The 22,575-nt window shown below is 40.7% G+C and overlaps 2 protein-coding genes across 7 annotated transcripts; one reads left to right on the plus strand and one right to left on the minus strand.

The window, feature by feature from the left end:
- Positions 1–649: 649 nt before the first annotated feature.
- Positions 650–11,105, minus strand: aida (axin interactor, dorsalization associated). 3 transcript variants are annotated; one of them, XM_063496147.1, is made up of 11 exons: positions 10,792–11,105; positions 9,999–10,065; positions 9,857–9,910; positions 8,314–8,368; positions 7,905–7,968; positions 7,502–7,605; positions 7,328–7,336; positions 4,571–4,693; positions 4,285–4,407; positions 2,982–3,099; positions 650–2,885 (listed from the first exon to the last, which is right to left on the minus strand). In XM_063496147.1, exons 1-11 carry the CDS (start codon positions 10,896–10,898, stop codon positions 2,786–2,788), a joined length of 924 nt encoding a protein of 307 aa, XP_063352217.1. In that variant the 5' UTR covers positions 10,899–11,105; the 3' UTR covers positions 650–2,785. The 3 variants fall into 3 exon arrangements, with proteins under 3 accessions (XP_063352217.1, XP_063352216.1, XP_063352218.1); XM_063496146.1 differs by having other exon boundaries at positions 7,328–7,339; XM_063496148.1 differs by lacking the exon at positions 7,328–7,336 and having other exon boundaries at positions 10,792–11,103.
- Positions 11,106–11,978: 873 nt separating this feature from the next.
- rnf8 (ring finger protein 8, E3 ubiquitin protein ligase) lies at positions 11,979–19,992 on the plus strand. Of its 4 annotated transcripts, none has more exons than XM_063495925.1 (10): positions 11,979–12,190; positions 12,411–12,539; positions 15,953–16,407; positions 16,513–16,720; positions 17,641–17,703; positions 17,817–17,906; positions 17,996–18,103; positions 18,225–18,429; positions 18,552–18,587; positions 19,572–19,992. In XM_063495925.1, exons 1-10 carry the CDS (start codon positions 12,065–12,067, stop codon positions 19,778–19,780), a joined length of 1,629 nt encoding a protein of 542 aa, XP_063351995.1. In that variant the 5' UTR covers positions 11,979–12,064; the 3' UTR covers positions 19,781–19,992. The 4 variants fall into 4 exon arrangements, with proteins under 4 accessions (XP_063351995.1, XP_063351996.1, XP_063351997.1 ...); XM_063495926.1 differs by having other exon boundaries at positions 19,575–19,992; XM_063495927.1 differs by having other exon boundaries at positions 18,225–18,436; positions 19,572–19,644.
- The last annotated feature ends 2,583 nt before the right edge of the window (positions 19,993–22,575 follow it).

Raw genomic sequence — 22,575 nt, forward strand, 5'->3', positions numbered from 1 at the left:
CCTTCTGACTTATAAATCCTTCAACACCCTGGCCTCAGTACCTGTCTGACATCCTTTACCCACCCGCACACAGTCTTGGATGCTGCGATTCTCAGCTATGGGTTTGCTTTCTGCACCAACCGACCTATCATTTCACACCTCTGGGGACAGAGCCTGCACTGTAGCAGCCTCCACCCTCTGGAGCTCTCTTCCATCTGAGCTCAGCAATGCTCTCAATTTTTGGTAAAGCACCCTTTCATTTCTTGAAAGCTGCAAAACTTGATAATGTAAGCTCGCTTTATCCGTTCCAAAACCAGTTTTGATATGTTTGGGACCCTTGTCCTGTTAAAAAACCCAGTTGTGTTCAAATTTAAACCGTGTAGCTGTTGATTTGAGGTGAAGTTGAAGAATTTGGAGGCAGTCCTTCATCATTCCATCCACTGTACCAATACCACTGACAGCAAATGCTACCACCACCATGCTTTGCTGCTGGTACAGTGTTCTTTGGTTTCAAAGCCTCACCTTTACTCCCCCAAACATACCTCTTGTCATTGTAGCTCAAAGAAATTGCTAAGAGAAAAATAAATTCAAACTTGTGCACCGAAGCTGCATGCTGTAAAACCTTTCCTCACTTGAAAAATATCAGTTCAAATAAATCAACACACTGCCTCATTTGTAGTTTATTAGAAATTAAACACGCCGTAAATGTTTGATACAATTTCCTTCATTCTGCCAAAAAGAAAACACTCCATGGTTCTCACTCCTGCCACATCAGAGCACTTCATACATACACACAGTTACTGTATATTCATCAGTTAGTGTATCTTACAGTTAATTTACAGTCCAGATTTTTTTTTGTGACATTACAAAAATAAAATCTAAAAATCAAAAATTACAAGACGTTTTAGTGAAGAACATCTATAGAGTCAAAATGGAAAGAAAGATGTGAAAAGCTAGAGAAAAGAAAGAGCTCTCTTAAGAATAAAAAGAAGAGCACAAGCGCATGAGAACAGTTCTGAACGTAATCCCATTCACACAGAACCAACACGAAATCTGCAACGTAACAGTGGATTAAAACCCTCTGTGTGGTTACGACAGCATGTGATCCAACACTGCATATCTGCTCGATAAAACACAAAAACCGGTGCTAAACATCCGCTTCATGGCGAGACACTTCCACAGTATGCAGACCGTGCTGCATCCCTTTTCCTCTACGTTTCTAAATCCACACTGACACGTGGCCACTGTCAGATTTATAGGGACATTAAACGTCTCCCTTTGTGAATTTTTCTGAAAAACCCAACCATTTTTTTTTTAAAACCAGTATCACTTTACATGTTCTACAAGTTTAAAAAGAAAAAACATTAAATTGTAGATGTTACCTATGATGGCCCCACTTGAATCATTATAAACCTGAATGTGACTACTCACTAAACCAGTATGAAGTGCAGACTGAGTTTGCTTAGTGTTTAATTACAAATGAAAATTAAAAATGTACTTTTCAAATGATATGCACGTTTACTTCCGATGGCACAATTCTTGCATGACTTGCACTTCGTTGGGTACACTGGTTCAAATGCTGGTGAATGGAATGGCATGCTTTGGGCCCCTTGGTACCAACTGAGCATTGTTTAAACACCACAGCCTACCTGAGTATTGTTGCTGACCACGTCTATCCCTTTATGACCAGTGTTCCCATCTACTAATGGCTGCTTCCAGCAGGATACCACACCAGATCGCAAAACTTAAACCATCTCAAACTGCTTTCTCGAACATGACAACAGGTTTACTGCACTCAAATGGCCTCTGCAGTCCTTAGACCTCAATCCAGCAGAGCACCTTTAGGATGTGGTGGAACAACTCACAGGCATTTGCATCATGGATGTGCAGTTGAAAAAAAAAAAGATCTAGCCTAATAAAGTGTCCAGTGAGTGTAAGTTTAAACAGATACAGTTTGACATTTTGAGCGGGGAAACTTACAACATGTTACTTAGTGAGCTGGCGACAGCTGAATCTGTGCAAAATAAGCCACCTTTAATTCAAAGCTGCTAAATGTCAGGAACTGTAAATGTTAAAGCAGGAAACAAAACTGTGAGACAGAGTCTGCGACAGGCAGTAAACAGATTCTTTGTCAGGTTAGTGCCCCTTTAAATTTCTGTTAATTCACTAGTTTTAAGACAAAATGAGGAAACGTCAGGACTCGTCACTCTTGTGTCTGTTATACCTGTTTTAGATGTGTGATTATGAACCGTTCATAACTAAAAATGATAAAAGTTTATTATTGTAGTGCACTCCGGACTTCATAAATACACCCGGATTACAAAAAGCACTTCTTTTGTGGCTCAATGGAACAAGCTGTCGCTGTTTTGTCTTTAATTTATTTCATGTCTTCCTTGGTTTGCTGAACTTAAAAGTCTAAATTGAACATTGAAGGATTCAGATGCAGATGCTCACGGCCTCTTCCTGACCCCCCGAAAAAAGAAAAAAGAAAAAACTCAGTGAGCTACGGAAGACTGAAATGAGGTGGTTTGAACATGCTACTTCTGGATTCTGGAAAACTTGGTATTTCCTGCACTTCACAACAAAATCAAAGACTTTAAAATCTGAGTGTGAGCTGATGCGACAGGAATCCAGCTCCGTTCACTTTACTTTCTTCAAATACTCATGGAAAAAATAAAAAAACAAATACCACAGGGTTTTTTTTGTTGGTTTTTTTTAGTATTGCTAGATGCGATGAGGGGGAACACCACATTTTGCTGGATGTGGATGTGAGAGAGGCCTTCGAAGGTTCGAAGCGTGGTCCGACTTAGCTGTCTTTGTGTAACGTCTGATGAAGATGGAGATAAAGTGGTTTCTTTGTGAGAAGCTGCAGTTTCTTCCTCTTAAAGTCCGTGGGCTTCTTGTACCTGAAATTAAACACAGGAGCAGTTTTCACTCCACAATCGAGAGAAGACTTTTCTCCAGTTAACGCTGGAAAACGCTCATTGGACGGTGAGACTCACAGCTCAATTACGATCGGCCCCGGTTTGATCTCGTCCATTTCCATAAAGGCAAAACACTTTGTGCTGGTGAACCTCTTTTTGGGTTTGTAGTGCTTGAATTCAAAGAAGATAGCTGCTCCTGGAAAAAATGTAAACGTACCTCAAATGTTAAAGGAGGATATGAGAGAATATGTTTAGACAGACAATTCCAGTCACATTAAATCAAGAAAAATACTGGTGCTGGCCAGAGGGACTCCTCGGCCTCCTGAGAGATACACCTATTGTATCAATTTCAAATTCCCCTTGTTCCCAAGTTATCGCATTCACAAGATTTTCAGAAAACATAACCTCTGACCTTGAGATCGAGTTAACTGAGATAAGAACTTGCATAAGATTTTTTAAGCGATACACCAATGGTATCAATTTCAAAATCCTAGGTGATTTCCTTCTTAAGTTATTGCATTTACAAACTGGGGTGTCCATGTGACTCGTCTCTGGGCAGTTTGCAGTAATTTCATTAGACGATAACATTTAGGAATATGCATCAGATAAGAAGAACCTATATTACCCTAATCTGCAAGCTTAAACACCCCTATTATGATTCCCCCCTTTTTCTATATACTAGTTTCAGTTTGTTTCCAGGATGGGTTTGCTTATTTGAATTTAGAAAGTTTGTTTAAAAATATTTAAACAATGTTTCTAAATTTGCAGCAGATTGCTGTCCGTTCCTGGGCTTGGTTGTGTGTGAGGTTTCTTCCTGTTAAAAGTGAGTTTTTTCTTCCCACTGTCGCCAAGTGCCTGTTCAAAGGGGGGCGTTTGAGTGTTGGGATTTACTCTGTGTTGCTGTAGGGTCTCTAATATAAAGTGCTCTTAGGCACCATTGTGATTTGGCGTTATATAAATAGAACTGAAATTAATTGAATTGAATTAACTTAGGTGCCACATAGGTGGCACCTATGTGACCTATGCAGTAATAATTAACCATTAACTAATAGTAAAGTGTGGAGAATTCATAGCCAGCAAGCGGTCTTCTTTCCTGGCTCCTGCACAAGCTACACAGTCAGCTATTTATTCTGGGGTCAACATGACTGACAGAGACATCTCTTTATATCTGCTACATGTGAGAAGGACTGCCTGGAGTTTGTGTTTATGTGTAAAAACAGCTTTATTTTCACTGCAGGTTTATTTTCTAGTCGTCCGCTCCTCCCTGCAGGAGCTCTGTTGCCTCTACTTGGAGAACGCTGAGCAAAAAAAAAAAAAAAAAAAAAAAAAAATCACACAAATTACTTGCCATGCTGTGAACCCAGTGTGTGTCGGGGACTACCTTTTGGTAATTTCTCCACATGCTTCTGGATCTCCACGTCCACACTGAAGTGAATGTACGTGTCTTCCTTTCTGGTGGCCACGGGGGTATCCTGCACCGGGTTCAGATCGACGCCGTTTACATCTGCAGCCACAGGAAAAGGCGGAGAGGTTTTCATGTACAGGGGACAGAGAGCGTGGGAGTACAGCTGAAAAGAGGGTGTGTCCAATCTGAAAGCAGCAGCTGTGAAGGTTATAAAAGCACCTCCAGGCCAGCCTGCTGAAGGCGTGCACTGTGGGATCTGTACCTTTGACACTGATGGTCATGTAAGGATCAATGCACTGTCCGGCGTCCTTTAACCCAATTTTTTCAATCCTTATTGTAAGTAGCGTCATCCCAGGCTCTGAGGGTAACCGTGGCAACAAGGTACCTATAAAAGGACAAAGGTCAGAAGATATTAGCAGTTAGAACTGTTTTTAAAAACTGGTTTCAAGTTGGGCATTTTGGCAAACCAGTTTTACACATTTTGATCAATCCATAGGAATGATGTGTTTAATCCATTCTCCTTTTAGCTGTGTTTTTAGTCCCTATCACTTCCTGATGAATATCTGTCTTTGGGGCTTTGTCTACAGGCAGTTTGCCAGTGAGAAGTTTACAGAGGTTTAAATCTCTTTAGCTAAATAAAGTTTGAACTACAGCAGGAAACAAAGCTGGCGAGAAGAAATAAAGCGAACCAAAAAAATATCAAAGCTGTAGCTGTGAACCAAAAACCATCAGCTGAAAGAAGATAAAGACACATTAAAACAGAAGGGAATACAACACAGCCAACGAGCCAATCAACAGTGGAAATAGGCAACACATGACCAAATTATGTTGTCGTTTTGAACCTAATTTGGGGGCAAAGTTTCCCACCGTACACTGTGGAGTTTAATGGATCTGACTGGCAGTCCTGCACATGTGTTTTAAACCCTTGTGACTACTTAAATCAAAGTTAAGGCTCATTTAAAATTGGGGCTACAAGTAATTGCTGGGATTTGAGCCAAGAAGTCTGCTGCTCCTTGTACATTACTCACATTTATATATAGTTTGAGCTATTGTAAGCACAAAAATATGGGTTCCTCTATTTGCCACTACCCCGAGAAATCCCACGTACTTTTGGTTTCATTATGATTAAATTGGACACAGAATTTATTGTGCTTCTTTTCTGTTGGATCAAATTTCGCAGCATTCTATGTGAACACTTTTAGAAAAGGTCATCAGTGACTCTGACTTCTTATAAAGGATGTCGTCAGAAGTTTACAGACACTCATCATGGGCATGAATGCGGTGGTAGTTTTTTGGCTTTTTAATGGTTTCTGTGAACTGTTTTTTCCAGGATGGAATAATAGTGCAGCATACAGCTTTAATAACACAAGATTTAAAATATTTTGAATTTTTTTCTCATCTACATAGGGTCAAAGGTATACAAACAGGCTCAAATCTATACATACATTCACATACAATCAACAATGTCTTTTAACTTAGCAAGGCTGAAGCCTTTTAACTTCTCGTTAGCAGTCGATAGTGACTACAACTAGCAGAAAATCTTTGCCGGCATAAAACAAAGATTTGTTTGACGGGACTCATTAGATTGATCAAGTTAAGAAGATCTCTTGGAGAAATTTCTAAACAACTGCAGATTCCTGGATCAAACAACTTAAAACCAGGAACCAATGAGGCGCAAACTTCACATGAACTGGAAACGTCTGAAACACCAGCATCTCTGTGTACAGTGACACAATCATCATAGACTGAGACGATGCTGACCAAGAAAGAAGCTCCTGCTCCAAAACCCACACCTTCAGGTTCAACTGAAATTTGCACCTGCCCACATGAACAAGCCAAATGCCTTCTGGAGAAAAGTGTTATGGTCAGACGAGACAGAGATTGAGTTATTTGGCCACAATGACAAGAGGTATGTTTGGGGTCGTAAAGGTGAGGCTTTCAAACCAAAGAAAACTGTACCAACTGTCAAGCATCACGCTCTAGGGCCTCCAAATTCTTCCATCTAACCTCAAATCAGCAGCTAGACGGTTGAAACTTTGTCACAGTTGGGTGTTCCAACAGGACAATGTTCCCAAATGCAAATCAAAACTGGGAAAATGGGAAGCAGGCTAACATTAAGCCCTTAAAATAAACTTCCCAAAGCCCCGACCTATTTTTGGTCTACGCTTAAAAGCCAGCTCTCCTCCAGGAAATCAAGCAATTTAAATAAACTCTACTAATTCTGCTGAGAAGAGTGTTCAAATATCCAATTAGAATTATGCCAGAAGCTTCTTGGTGGTTACCAAAAGCGTCAGCTTGAGGTCCAAATTGCTAAGGGACATTTAACAAAATGTCATTGTAGGTGCATGGACCCTGTGTGGATTTGACAAAATACCAAATAAATAAAAATTTGTGCAAGCAATTCTTGCTTTTTTAACCCTGGAGAACCCATGGGGTCAAATTTGACCCCATGGTTTCCCTAGAAAACCAATGGGGTCGGCTCTGACCCCATGGGTTCTCCAGGGTTAAAGTCACTAAAGCTGTATGCTGTACAATCCATCCACCCTGGAAAAATAACAGGTCAAAGAAATTATTAAAAGCCCAAAATTACCATGACATTCATGCCATGATGACTATGTATAAACTTCTGACCACAACTGTATATTTTGAGTTTTCAAAACCTCACTTTGGAATGATGATGGAACAAGGAGATGTTAGGTTGGGTATAACACATCCTCTGAGGACAGAAATTATCTCAGAGCCAAATCATCACATTTACCATAAAGTACTTTACTCTAATAAAGGAAATATTTCTGATTTTAATAAATGAGCTCTGGAAAAAACTATTTGGCCAAAGCTGATGGAATCAGGCTACCTTGATCAGTGGAAAAGCTTTCTGTTGGTGAAAGAGTAAATCATTAACTTCACCTTCCAGTCACATATACGCATCTAGTTCCAAAATTAACTCTGAATGAGGCAGGATTATTCACAGTCATGCAATAGAGGACAGATTCAGACGCCTTTCATTCATAAGCTGTACCTTGCAAAGCTGCTAATGAAGCAGGCAGGAATGAGCGGTGAAGCCATGCACGGTACCAACAGAAAAGACAAAAAAAAAAAAAAAAAAAACACACGGTCAAGCAACCCTCCAAAACATGACAACATGTAACAATGACATGTGAACTCAAGCAGGTGATAAACAGATGTAACACACCAGGAGCTCGTGGTGGAAAAGCTTCTGTTGAACCTGCTCCTGCTGTGGCATCCTCCTCCTCTTCCAGCTCGAGGTTCTCCTCTTCACCTGGAGCAAAGATTTTCCTGATGGCAAGGAACACAAACGCCCCCCCCCCCCCCCAACACCTGATTCATTGGACTGATAAAGTTTACATATCCCTGTAAGGAAAATATTTAAAGCTTCACAGACACACTTTTTTTTTTAGAGACCTGAAGATAAAATTATCAACGCTTGTGTGTGATCACATGACTCATGTTGATCTATTAGTTATTCTTTTATTGTATTAATTCACAAAAATCTGTAAATCCAGTAATGTTAAGTAACACAATGACACATGAAGCATGAGCCCAAAGCAGTAATAACAACAGTGATGGATTTTTACCTCAACGGCACCGGCTGAACATCGAATGGAAACTCTTTGTTGTAGGTGAGTAGATTTTTAATTACTGTTGAAGAAAAAGGAGTTGAGTTGATTACATCACTATTAAAACATGTCAGAATATCCAGTAAATTGTCCATCAGGGTTTTTCCTTCATAGAGAAATTGTTTCCACAGGCCAGAGCAAAAGGAAAAAAAAAAAATCACCAGATCAACATTTTAAATTCATCTTTCATTTACTAAAGTGTAATAAACATTTGTTTGCAACATGCCCAGAAATGCATGTAGAGTTCTGTCAAATAAGGCCACACAGTTTCAACACCTTTACTGTACACACACCAATCATGTTTTTCTGCAGAGTCGCCCTTTAGAGGCCCATTTCGAGCCAGGAAAAACTCCAGTCATACACTTACTGGTTTCCAGTTTCTTCAGGTCTTCTAAGTTGAACTCTTCCTTTGACTGAGTGCACTGAAGAAACCCAGACAAAGGATATGTTCAGTATTTGTTTTTCCTCAGGAAATAATGTAATTTTTTTAATCGCGCTGTGCAAAAGTCTTGAACCATCCCTAATTTATTCATAATGGGAAATAGAAAAGTGTGTAAACATACAGCATACAAGGCAAAAACAACTCTAACGAGCTTGAAAGTCAAGATTTATGATCACTTTTATTCATCATGAACTGAAGTCTCTTAGTCAAGCTTTCTTATGGTTTCTTTGGGTAGTCTTCAGAAATAGCTCTCCAGGCTTCTTGAATGACATTTACAGCTCTTTCTTGGAAGTTGGTCGTCTTCTGTTCAATGTGAGACGATCTCACACTTATCTCACATTAATGTTGAGGTTCAGGCTCAGGGGAGGTCAATCCATGACTGACAGTGACTCTTTGTGCGTTTCTCTATTCAGGAATACTTTTCCTGCATTGGCAGTGTGTTTGGGCTGAAAAATAAAGCCATTATCAAACACTTTCTGGACGGACCAGAATCTGATTGTTCTGTGTTCTTATTCCATCGATTTTAACAAGATCCCTAACACACACTGGCAGAAACACAGCCCCAAATCATTACAAGGTTTTACAGATGGGTGTAGACACCCACCGCTACACCTCTCTCCTGACCCCTTCTATACTTACCGATGATGATTTGAACCAAAAATGTCAAACTTGGATTCATCACTCCATAAAACCTTTTGGCACTGATTTCGAGTCCAGTTCTTGTTTAATTTGGCATCCCTCAGCCTTTTCTCCCCGTTTCCTTTCCTTAAGAACGCCTTCCTGACAGCCACCCTTCCACTGAGACCATTTCTGATGAGGCTTTGTTGAACAGTACATGGCTCAGCTGAAGGGTCAGATGGATCTCTCAGATCTGTGTGTCGGGTTTTTGCTGGATTTTTTTCCTGTTTCTTAAGGCTTTGAAGTACTGTTTTGTATTTTAGGCCTGCCACTTCTTTTCTTCTATACTTGACACTTTTCCTTATTTTATTTTTAAGGACACCTTTTCAGTTAATAGCTCTTTGGGAATCACTTAGTCCAACAAACACAATTTTACGCCTTTTAAAACTCAAAATGTCTAAAGATAACATTTTAAATCGTTTCTTTGCTAAGTTGCCTGTTATGTGTAGATACAAGACCGTTTTATCCCTTGAATTAGGTGCCTTTTTATGCTTGAATGAGTCACAGGTTAGTGTTAAGTGACTTAACAAGGAAAAACTTCCCTTTGGAAATGGTCAGGTACAAGGAGTGGACCTGACCATTGGCCAATGTCCAAAGACAAACTTTGAAAGACCTTCAGAAAGCCTGGAGAACTATTGCTCAAGACCACTTTCAAAATTGTTATATGCATAAGTAAAACTGCTGATGCTCAAATTTTACTTTTATATAATAACGATGACCTCAGCATCTCTGAAAACCTGGACATGGCCTCCTTTTTGTAGCTACTAATCATGCAGACTCCTATACAAACCTGCAAACTGGCACTTCTCATCTCCAGACATGTTGCAATCTTTGCCAGAGTTTTCTTTAAAAGAAAAAAAAAAAACACTCGTTAGTTTAAGTAAAGTGACAGACACTCCGGTGCAGAAGCTGCAGACGGATGTAATGATTACCTTCTGCTCTTCGGTGAAGTCTGATGAATTTGTTGACTGGACTTCTTTTTGCAGTTGTCTTGCCAAACTAAACGAACCCACATGAAACACAGTTAGACGCGTTAATGATTCACTGCAAGACCCTGCAAGACTCCTATAAGGTAAGGTGTGTGTCTGTGCGCCCCCCTGCGGACAGTAGAAGCCGCTGCAGGGATCTAGATTTTTGCATTGTTAGTGCAGTTTTAAATAAACTATTAACTGGGAGAGAAGCTGGGCGCATTTTAAGGAAATTGCAAAGACAAAGATCTGGTCTGAGAAGCAGAAACCATTCCTCACTCAGCAGATGAAACCCACCCATAACAATGAGAGGGTGTGGCTGACTGTTTCCCAACACTCTGAGGAATACTGGCCCGTTTCTGCATTGCATGACACATAATGAAACAGACTGCTCGCAGCTCCGACCGATTTTCCATGACAGGCTACATGGACGGACTCTCCCTTAAACTCTAAAGTGCTGCTGTGGACGGAGCTAGGATGCATCAGGCAACAACATCTGCTCCCCACTGCAACAACTGCCACATCACGTCATGGATGGTAGGGTTTATTTACTGCTCCGAGAGCTGACTGACAGCACACGGGCTAACTTCTTGCACCTACTGTCTCCTACATGTTTCCCTGCAGATTTTAGGGACAGGCGACCCAGAGAAGGGAAAAATAATAATAAAAAAAAGAAGAAGAAGCACAGCGCCCGGACTGCGTTCGGGTTAAACCAGCGCTGTGGACACACAGGACACACATGTTGAATGCAACTTACATTTGGTACTCATCTATAGCCTCCACTAATTGTCCCCACGAGTCAAAGTCTGTGCCTTTCTTAAAACTGGCGTGCCATTTCTGAATAGTCTTGTTGACATCAGACATGTTGGCGGGGCGGATACTCCCGGCGCTCTCAGGGCAGCATAGCCGAGGAGGAGATTCATCTACGGGGCTTCAGCGGCAGCGGAGTCGTCGGCCAGGTCATCTGCTGTCCAGAGGCGCGCGGATAGACCGGTGACACTCCGACCAAGCCCTTTCTGCCTGCTCACCCTAATATCAGCGCATCCGCAGGAGAAAGGAAGTCCCGCCTGGAGCTCGGGGTGCGCGCGTTTCGGGACTCGGGGTCGCCCGAATGGACGAAGAGCACCGCGGCGCGTTTGAGGTTTAGGTCCTGCGGGGAGAAAGAAGAGCTATTTTATTTAAAGGTGCAGGGATTTTTAACAACTCTATACACCAGCAACAGCTATGAAGCAGTACTACAGTTAAAATACTGCAAAGTAACAGTGTTCATGTTTGGCTGTTTGGTTTTTTTTTGTTGTATTCTCCACTTTTTTTTTTTTTTTTAGGTATAAGCATCTTTCACTACACTGTTTTTAATGTTAAAAAACAGTAAACACAAGCTCCAACGAAAAACAAAAACAAATAATATTTATAATAAAATACAATATCACTGTGACTGTGTAATATCAGTGTCAGTGTCACTTTTATTTATATAGCACCATTCCTTACACTTATACTCAATGTGCTTACCAAAAGAGATCAAAACAGAAGAAATTATAGACGTCTACAGTGTCTTAAGGCAATACAAAATGCAAGCTAACGAACACAAACTTATTATATGTAGGACTGTAGCAACTCTATAAACAGTATATTCGCATAATGCATTATGTGAATACACTGTTTAGAATGAAACCTGCAGTCAGCTAAGACTGAAGTTACTTGAATGAGTGACGAAACGTTTCCCGCACGTAAAACTCTACGTCTTGTTTTGTCCCTACTGTAATATGTTCATGGACACCGTAATATTTCTACTTTGGGTTTGCAAAAGCTGAATAAATTTTGAATTAATAAAAAAACTAAATGATTTTAGAGGGATCAAAGTGATTCATGGGCTGTCCAAAGATAAGCGTTGAAGCGCATCTGTGGCCTTTATTTTGAAAGAAAATGAAATGTCTTCCGGTTTCTCCCAGTCGGGATGTGGCGGAGGAGCTGAAGCAGCGCAGCTAGTGGTGTCCTTTCGGACTACTTGGCCGCTGACATAATGAGATAAGATGGATAAAGAGACGGCGGCGGATTGCTGTGCGGTTGAAGACGATGAATATCCGGACTCGGAGGTTTTTTGTCTGATGAGAGTCGGGAGAAACTCAGACTGGCTTCGCTTGTTCGAAAACACAGAGGTGCAGCTTGCTAATGTTAGCTAACGTGCTATATTTATACTAACATGAAGCTTGCTCAAGTTCACGGCAGATTCCAGTTAACATATAGGGGGAACATTACCCCCAATTTATGGTTAATAATTTAGAATTGTTTTAAGCTGAAGAGTGTCCCTGTCCGTTTTTATAGAACTGGAGAGATGCAGAGTGGAGCTAACTAACGTGTTTATTTTTGGCTGTGCAGATCACCATTGGACGTGGTGTGGATGTAACCTACCAACTACTGTCTCCAACCTGTCCCCTGATGGTCTCCAGACTGCACTGCACTTTCAAGCAAAGTGAAGACGGCCACTGGACAGTGACAGACAAGAAGGTGATAACGAGCTTTATTGTGAAATATATTTAAAGGCTGTGCTAGAGGTCTTTAGTACAAGTCCTGTGCAGGGATGGGCAGCACTTTCTCTAAGGGAGGCATGCTGACGTGGATAAAGTAAATAGAGCCACACGAAATTAAAACATGATGCGTATATTACTAAATTATGCCAAATCCCATTAGTTTGGGAAGATCTAAAAGCTAAGAATGGGTCCATATTTTAAAACCCACAAATATTATGTTGGAATTTGGTGAAGTTTTGAGTCAGTCTGGTTTACTGTGACATAAAGCTATAAATACACTTGAGCATCAGCATTGTCAACTTTTTTATGTATTTATGTGTTCATCACCAAAAAAGGATGTCGGGGAATGTCAAGTTTGCCCATTTGTGTTATAGGAAGTTTATGTTATTCTGTATATCATTTCATGGTATATATTTGTCACGCACATCTTTATATAATGGCGACAAAATAAGTATTGCAACAAGTCAAACTGTGCAACAGATACTACAAATTATACATAGACAAATAGCAAAAGTGTCAAACCCTTATAACTCTAGAAACATAAGATGAAAGGTGGACATCAATACCATACTAATCATATACTGTTTTATGTTCTGAGGTACACTAAAATGCAGTAGGCCAAAGGTTCAGGACCTTCAACAGCAACATCAAATCACATTAGATTTTAGGCAATGAAAATGTGAAATAGATTAAGTTAAAGCGCCAATATTTTATCATTACTATTTAATGAACATTTCCCCAAAGATTGTTAAGACAGTGTGCATCCTTATGCAAAATTTCCATGCTATGGTATTTTACTTGTAGTTTAAATTACTTCATCTGCAGTTTTGCCTTTTTCTTCCTTGCTCAGTGAATGAAATCTAGTCTGTTTTGGCCTTTAACAAGTGTGTTAAAGTCCGGTTCACTGTCAGCACTAAGGTGGGATTTGATAAACTTCATTAATGAGAATGTCTGTTTACGTATGAATTTAGACTCAAAGAGGACCAACATCTTCTGTGCATGCCTCCTTATGTGTTGAAAGTTCTCCTTTTTGAGAAAAGAATTCAAATCCAGCGGTGATACTGACTTGAAGTTCTCTGCAGTAGGGAATCAAAAGTGCAACAAGCATCAGTAATGTGTTCATTTTTAGCACTGACTTATGCAACACATCCTGGTGTACAATACAATGGAAAAATACCAGTTCCAGTTATGGGTTCATTTCAGTGTCTTTATCTGGGATCTGCTTAAAAAGTCCAAAATTTCTCTCTGTCAGGTTTGGACAGCTCTCGGTTGTAACACCTGTCGGTTTGTTCCATTTCAGCCTCAGCCTATCCGAGCATGCAGTTCATGAATAAATCACTCTCTGTCATACTTGCTTTCATTTTGCTTTCTGAACTCAACTATGTAGTCTTTGGTAATCTCATGTACAAAAATTAGTAACTGCTCTGTGCCCCCCCCCCCCCCCCCCCTCCCCCCCCCCCCCCTCCACAGTTCCCTGAACCCATCTTGTTGTGGTTAATCTGAAAGGGGCGCATTTTCAAATGTTTCATTTTTCTCACAGCATATTAGCACAGCAGAGAATGGCTTACTGTTTACTTTTTGTGGGAAATCACAAAGCTGGTCTTGATTGCGCTATCCCTGCATGAAGCTTGATTAAAAAAAATAAATAAGTCCTTGTTGCTTTTGCAGCTTTGCTAGCAGACGTTCATACATCCGTTCTTGTGCTACATCAGTCAAGTTCTTGAATTTTTCTGTGTGTTTAGTCTCGTAATAGTGATGCAACCTGAACCTAAACACAGCAATCTGCTCTCCACAAACCAAGCACCGACTTTACCACTGACTTCAGTAAATAAAAACTTAGAAGCCAACATCTCGTTAAAAACTTTACATGTATCTTTCAGCACTAGCAAGCTCAAATCTGTCATAGACGTGGGTTGAAACACATTTTACAGTGATGCTGCATTTGCATACTCTCACGTAAGTACATAGATTTAAAAAAAAGAAAGAAGAAGAAGCAGTCACCTAAATAAAAGCAACAACGATGTATTGTGATTTCCCCAAAATGCCAAGCCTTTATCTGATGGGGAGTTTATCAAACAGTGAAAGGTGGCTGAAGTGGGCCAAACTGCATGAAGTATATTTATTTGCATTTTAAATTTTCCATTGATCTTATTCAGGCTGGTAAGGGACAACCAAACCAGATTTGGCCCAGGAGCTATACCTGGATGGAAAGATACAGGCCAAGCATACCGTTCCATAATAACGGCTTCCCGTTATTTGCTTTGCCATTACTATTTCACACCAGCTACAGACTGAAATGTCTATTAAATACCTCCCTCATCACATTGAGTTTATTATGGGTCACATTAATGGGGCTTATCGGTAACAGCTTTAATCTGGGTTTGAAAGAAGTTTGACGGAAGCTGAAGCCGGATTGTTGCCTCCAGCCGTGTCTTTTCCTTTGTGTCTATTACGTTCCTTCAGCATCAAACCGCTACAGGATCTACCTATGAGCCTCTCGGAGGAGAGCTGAAAACATTAACTCATGTGGCACAAGACAGACTGGATCAATCAGCCTCTAACACAGAATGATACTGTGTACCTGTGTTTACACAGCATCTCAGTTTTATATTTTTAGCAGCAGCTAAGCAGCTGTCAAAATATAACTGGTACTGCAAGTTGCAGAAATCTTCATTGTATTAATCTGGGACATGTTGTGAAAATCACATGCTTACCATGGCTCTGTGCCCATCCCTTTTGTATGTGTCTCTGAATGAAGCTGTGGTGGGGAACGTTAACCTGGACATGACCTGCAGTCTGAACGGCAGAATGACATCATTGTAAAATGTTGCATGTTTGAAAAGAGTTTCAGTGTCCTGGACACGAAGGAGAGGAATCACCTGCTGAGACGGCTCCTGAAATTGTTTCGGTGTGAGGAAATATCCTTAAACCGTTTACTCTCCACCATGTGTAAATGTCTTGGAGACAGGATGTTTAAGTAGTGTAGGCTTGTTGTGTGAACATCCTGTACAAGACACATGGACTACAAACAATCCACAGTACCTTCGTGACATCTGTCGACCACCTCTGTCATGCCACCACATGGAAATGACTTCTGTCTCCCAGCTGGGATACGGCTCTGGGTCACACCAGATGCTACAAAGTCCATGAAGTCCATGAAATTTAGTGGGTCACTTAATATTTGCATGTGTGGCCGTGTGATGAGTTTGTATTTATCCATAAATGCCTTTTTACAGTCCTGTTATTTCCAGCAAATGGCAATATGTCTGAGCTTAAGTTTGGGCATTTGTGATTTTAAAGTACATTTAAATTCTCAAGTTAATTCAGTTTTAAGTATGTTTCTGTACCAATGTATTATATTGGTTCTGTTTTTGTTTTTTTTTTCCTCAGAGTCTCAATGGTGTGTGGGTGAATGGAACTCGTCTGCCTTCCGATGAAGCCCATCAGCTCAGGCTCGGAGACTCCATACAGCTTGGAGTTCCTGTAATTGGAAACAAAGCAGAGTTTGACTATGTCCTCGTCCAGGAGCCCCTCAGAGACATTAAACGCTTCCTGGCAAAGAAGCTGGTAGAGCGAGTAACTTCAAAATCTGCCCACATATCCAAGAAGCCCAAGAGGAAATTGACCATGGAAGAAGTGGAGCCATCTACCTCGAAGCCCAAACTCTACCGCTGCTCTTCTGCAGACAAGTCCTTGGCAGTGCCCTGCCCTTTATCTCCGCTAAAAGGTCAGCAGCGACTCAGTCACACAAAGCCAGAGGGAACCAGACCTGGCAGAGATGACCGTCGAGCAGAACGACCTTCAGATGGCTCCAGCGCTACCCGTGACTTGGACAACTTGCAAATGTAAGCCAGAGTAACAGCAAGATAAGAAACAAATGTACCCAGTAATAAAAGAGTGAGTGAAAAATACTTCTCTGAAGTTTTGTTTTCCTTGTTTATTGTCTGCAGGTACAGTCAGAACATTCTGCTCTTAAGGGAGCAGGTGGATGACACCCAGAGGCAGGTCGCCTCCCTGGAGGGGAAGCCCCAACAGGCTGACCCGCTGAGAGAGGAGCAGGTCAGGGAGCTGCGGGGTCAGCTAGATACACTCAGAGCTAAAATGCACAGGATGGAGACATTAGAGAAGTCTTTTAGTGAGACTAAAAGGCTGCTAGAGGTGAGTTGTTTTTTGTTTTGTTTTGTTGTAGTGTCTTTTATGTACAGGATTTCCTTCATTAGCACCCATTTTAAAAATAGCCTCTGTTTGTTGTCTTGTTGTTACTTTCTTTTTAAAAGCTCCTACAAGTGACAGTTCATGCTTGATTGGCACTGGTTTGTAAGCTGCTATTTTAAATCACGTCTGTTATTAAATTTTAGTTATTTGACAGCCAGCAGGCCTCTGGTGTGAATGTCTCTGACCAAACAGTCAGAAACAGACTCATAAGGGTGGCCTGAGGGGCTGACGTCCTCCGCTGGGGCCTGTGCTCACTGCCCTGCACTGCGGTGCCCGAATGGGATTAGCTATAGAATACCAGAATTGGCAGGTCTCTCCTTTTCACGGATGAGAGCAGTTCACCCAAAGCACGAATGATAGACACTGGAAAATGTTGTGCTACCTGTAACATTGTTACATGCCTCTGTGTGAAAGTAGATGCACAGATATTGGGATGTTATGCTGATACGCTTTCAGCATGTTTCATGGTGATCAGCAGTTCTACAGCAGATGGACAAAAACTAGTCTTGGATGTTTTTTCCACTGTTATTAGTGTTATTATATTTTATCATGATTGTATGTGAGTATGTATTCATATGGGGGGGTTATGTGTCTTTCTATTCCTCTGCAAAATGCTCTGAATTTCCTCGTGTCTGAATGGTGCTGTACAAAGAAATCCAACTTGACTTGTTGCAATGGTGCCGTTCTATTACAGCACCACGCTCAAATTCAGTGAGCTCTCTTGAAAGGTCCATTCTTTCACAAATACCAAAGATTAAGCAGTGTAGACCCAATACTTTTGCACCTATAATCCAAAGAATACAATTTTTGCATAAATAATTGCAAGACTCAAAATATTGTCTTTCACCTTTTTATGCTTGTAGGAGCAGAAAACACAGCAACAAGAGGAGCTTTTAAAAAAGCAGCTTGAAGAGGCCCTGCAAGAAGTATGTAGGATCAAACTAATTTGTGTGCAGTAGCTGTTTTAATTTAGAGTTCTTGCATTTTGGTAAAGCAGAATATGTTTTAATATGTGAATTTGTTTTCCACAAACCCTTAGCAAAAGAAAGTGATAGGTGAACTTGCGCTCTCCCGACAAGGCTTTGAAGAGATTCTCTTGGCCAAAAACAAGGAGTTGGAGGTGACAAAGGTATATTTAATTAATGTATTTATTTTTTCCCTTCACATATTTCCACCTGCTTTTGCTTTCGCGGCTTCACTCCATTTCATCTGTTACAGGAGGAAAAGGAAAAGGCAAGAGCCCAAAAAGAGGAAGTAGTTACACAAGTGACCGAAGTGCTGGAGAACGAGCTTCAGTGCATCATCTGCTCAGAGCTCTTCATTGAGGTAGCGCTGATTACAGTTTAAAAGCAATTATTATGAAACTTATTATACGTTGTTTTGTCTTTGAGCTGATTTGTATACTAGACGCCTCTAAATGTCATCAACCTTGGTTGATCCCCCGCAGGCCGTCATTCTGAACTGCGCTCATAGCTTCTGCTGTTACTGCATCAATCAGTGGCGCAAAAAGAAAGATGAGTGTCCCATCTGCCGGCAGGCCATCCAGTCTCAGACCCGCTGTCTGGCGCTGGACAACTGCATCGACCGTATGGTGGAAAACCTGAGCCTGGACATGAAGGCGAGGCGGCAGACCCTCATCTCTGAGAGGAAAGGTGAGAGGTGCGTTAACAGTGGTGTCCTACATCAAATACAGTCAGAGATGCATGCGTGGCATTACGACGTCTGCTTTCACTTACAAACACAAACCACTCAGAGTAAGTTTTCCTTGTTTCAGATAAGCGAGCTGTTGACCATGAAGTCATCAGATCAGGTCAGTGGAAAGCAGTGAAATGTTTCCTTGATGCTGTTGAGTCCAGTAACAGAGTCAGTCGGCTTATTCAACGGGGAGGAGTTCAGTAGTGTGTCATCTGTGGGTGTCTGTGGATTTATACGCTGATGTCACTTTTTAGGTCATAGTGAAAAATAAAACTTTGTTCAGTCCTATGAAAAACTAAGTGTACCCCATGATTCAGTAGCTTATAGCTTGTAGTCATTTAGCAGCAATAACTTAAAGTAGCCATTTTCTGTAAGACTTTCAGTCTCTCACATTGTGGAGGAATTTTGGCCCACTCTTCTTTACAGTGTTGCTTAAGTTTATTGAGGTTCGTGGGTATTTGTTTATCCAAAACTCTCTTAATGCCCCACTGCAACATTTCAGTTGTTTAGGTTTGGACTTTGGGCAATTGCACCTTAACTGTTCTTTTTCACATACACTTTGTTGTAGTTTGCTGCTGTGCTTGTGATCATTGCTTGTTGCATGACTCAGTTTCAGCCAAGCATTAGCTGTCAAAAAATGGCTTCACATTTCACTCTCGATTGCCTTGGTACACGGAGGATTCATGGTCGACTCAAAGACTGCAGGGTGCCCAGGTCCCGTAGCTCTAAAACAACCCCAAATCATCACCCTATAGCACCAGGTGGGGTTGTGATGAGGAGAGGTGGATTTTTCAAACACAAGATGGCAGCACAATGAAGCATTTTCTCTGTATTAAAATTGCAAAAAAATTAAGCTTTCCTACAGAAGGAGCTACAACATTATGTATAGTTGAGTTAGTCTATTAATGTGCGATATAGTGGTGGTGAAAATGAGCATCTTCTGGTCCTGATGTTGGTGGTTTTAGTTTTCATCAGGTTTGTTTCCAATTTGAAAGACAGTGCAACGCTGATCTCATCTTTTTAAAGTCTGATAAAGAGCTTGAGAGTCCCCCTTGAAATGTTTGCAAAAAGCAACTTTTTGCCTTTTTGTGTTTCATAGCAGCTGAATCTGCAGAGGTGATGGTGATCCCTGATGATGACAGTAGCAGCGACAGCAACAGCGACAGCAACAGCGATAGCAGCATGGTGTCCATAGATAGCAGCCTCAGCTCCGTGTTGTCTGTGGATACGGACAGTAGCATCCATTTGGAGTCCAGCTCTCCGTACAGCGGATACTCTGATGACAGTTCTGATGAAGATGAGGATTAGCCCCTTTTTCTCCTCTGGGCTGTAATATGGAATTAGACTTTTCTGCTGTTGAGTTTTGCCTTTCTGTGGAATGTTCCCAGGACATTTAGGATAGAGGATGCAAAGTTTGGTCCAGTGAGGTTTATGTTTAGTTGGTTTTTTTTTGTAAAATAATAATTTGTGTTGTCTTTATTTTCAATTAAATGAATAAAGTTTATTCATATGCATTTCAAGTTCAATTTCTGATTCCTTATATTTCAAGTAAACCTGGGAATTCAAACTTTTGTCACTGCCACAGAAATCCTACTAGAATGTTTTCTGGGACTCAGTACTAGCCATGCTTAATACTTTAACTATAGTGATTTGTCTTTTTATATGGTGCCACCAGCACTAAGGGTAATCCTCTAATTTTTCCTTAAGTATTTTGATTCGTCCATTATTGACCAAAAACTTGCAAATTTAGAGCTCAACCAATAGCTACAGGTGTACTGCGTGTGTTTAGTGATACATGTTTTACTTCTTTAACATTCACTGGCCCAGGTAACTAAAAATTCTGCTGTGTTTTGAAAGTCGTCACCTTGGTGTTGAGTTACATTCGCAAACAGCCTCACAGTTCAAACAATGTGTTTAAACAACAAATGTTTAAAGCTGGTACCACAGCAACATCAGTCCCTTATGACCAGACAACTATTGTGTTATCAAAAGCAGATACAGGCAGAAAAAGGGGATCTAGTGGCTCTTTTATGCTTTGGAAAAGGGATGTTTAATTAGATTAGAATAGAATAGAAATATCCCTTATTGTCCCTCATTGGGGAAATTCAGGTGGTCCAGCAGCAAAGTGATAGGCAGATGGAGCATTCACATTCAAAAAAAACTATTCACAACATAATGACAAAAAAAATACTGTGGTGTTATTAAGTTATTTAGAAAAAAATTAATTATTAAAAACAGAAAAAGAAAAAACTGCAGTTAGGAGACCAACATCACAGCAAGAAGATCCCGGGTCCAAATCCATCTTGTATGATCCCCCTGTGCCTGCCTGGCTTCTTTATGGGTACTCCGGCTTCCTCCCCCTGTCCAAAGAAATGCATGTTATCTTAATTGGCTGACTGTGAATGATTGTCTGTCTCTCTATCTTAGCCTTGGGATTGGCTGACAACCTATCAGGACCCTGCCTTTCAAGTGGGATAGAGTCCAGCCCCCTGTGACCCTGAATTGGATAAGGGGAAGAGAATGGATATATAGGATGGATATAAATCTCCTATGATGAAATATTTCTATGCTGATGGGCTGCAGCACAGTTTATAATGTGGTAATGCTGTAATAGTAACACTTTCCAGAGCTACTCTCATTTATTATAGCCTGCCATGGTTTCTGGCTGTGAGTCAGGGATTAGAAATCAGGAGAAGATCTGCTAACTGAACCCCAGTAACCTGAATCTTATATAGAAGTGTTGAGATCAAACATAATCTCCTTCGTCAGCTTTGTTGGTTCAGTTTGTTTTTCCATTAAAAGAAAAAGAGGTAAAAGCACATTAATGCTGGTTAACTAGCATAAATCCATTAAGCCTTTTGTTCTTCAGTTGGAAACCATCCTCCTGCATTTAATAGGTTAACAAAACTAACAAGTCTCGGTGTGTTAGAAAAAATAAAGGCAAACATGTTTTTAAAACAACATACTGTCATTTGTTTTCTGTGGCTCCCTGCCTTCAATTCATGCCCTGAGTCACCTGGGAGTCGCCCTGCCTTGCAGACAGGCTGTGGAGCTGAGAGGCTTACAGAAAACTCTGGCAGCACGCCGCAGTTTACCTCAGCTCTCACTGCTTCAGCCTCATATAAACAAACAACTGAATGACTTCAAGTCTTAACATAGTGTGGGAATTTTCAGTAGCTTCGCATGATTCATAGTTGCTGAGATTATGTTTCTTTTTTTAAAAACTAGGATGTTTACTTGGGCTGTTGAAGTGCACAGGGCGATATTTAAAGGGCACCACTTCCAAAAGGCTTTATTGTCATCATGCCCCTTGACTATTAGAGTTGTCATCTGAAAAAGATCATGAGATCATGAGTTACTTCACAATGTTACACTTCTAAATCTACCAGCGGTGGGCGTCACATTTAAAAATAGATTTCCATCTTGGAAAGAAGCACTTTATTTTGCTAAATCCTTCTATCTTTTAGTAATTAGACACACGCTCTGTTGCCTGGCAACTAATGCAACAGCTCCTTGGGATCTGAAAGAAAATGAAAGAGAGATGGCACCGGCTGCTCCGGTGCTAATGCACACAGTCCTCAGACTGCAGACAGGCAGCTTTGATCCTGTGTTAACTCCATGGCCTGGCTTTGGTTGAGGTCTTAATTGCACTATAATCACTGCATCTATCTAATGCTCCTGAACTAAATCACTTATTATCCCTGAGAAACAGCAATTATTCAGGAAGATGTATAAGCAAATATCCTGCCGCGCTGCACTATTTGTTAGGGGAAATAGGTCGATTCCGATGTAAATATTCACACATTCTTAAATTATTATTATTATATCTTAAAAATACAATACTTACATTGCCCAATGCTTGGATGGTCAATACATTACCAGAAAGTAGAAATAAAAGTACCCACGCATGTTATTCTTTCTTTTCCTTCTTCTGATTCGATACCTCTGGCAAACAGTAGGGTTGAATAGCTGGTGGGTGGGGCTTCTATGCTCATAGCCAGAACTGTGTCCATAAGATAAACATTAGGGACGCCACTCTTCACTGTCATCACAGAGCTAAGAGTTAAAAGTAATAATAAAAAACGTACTTACAAAAGCCTAAC

Source organism: Pelmatolapia mariae, linkage group LG15 (genome assembly GCF_036321145.2).
Source record: "Pelmatolapia mariae isolate MD_Pm_ZW linkage group LG15, Pm_UMD_F_2, whole genome shotgun sequence".
NCBI classification, from domain to species: domain Eukaryota; kingdom Metazoa; phylum Chordata; class Actinopteri; order Cichliformes; family Cichlidae; genus Pelmatolapia; species Pelmatolapia mariae.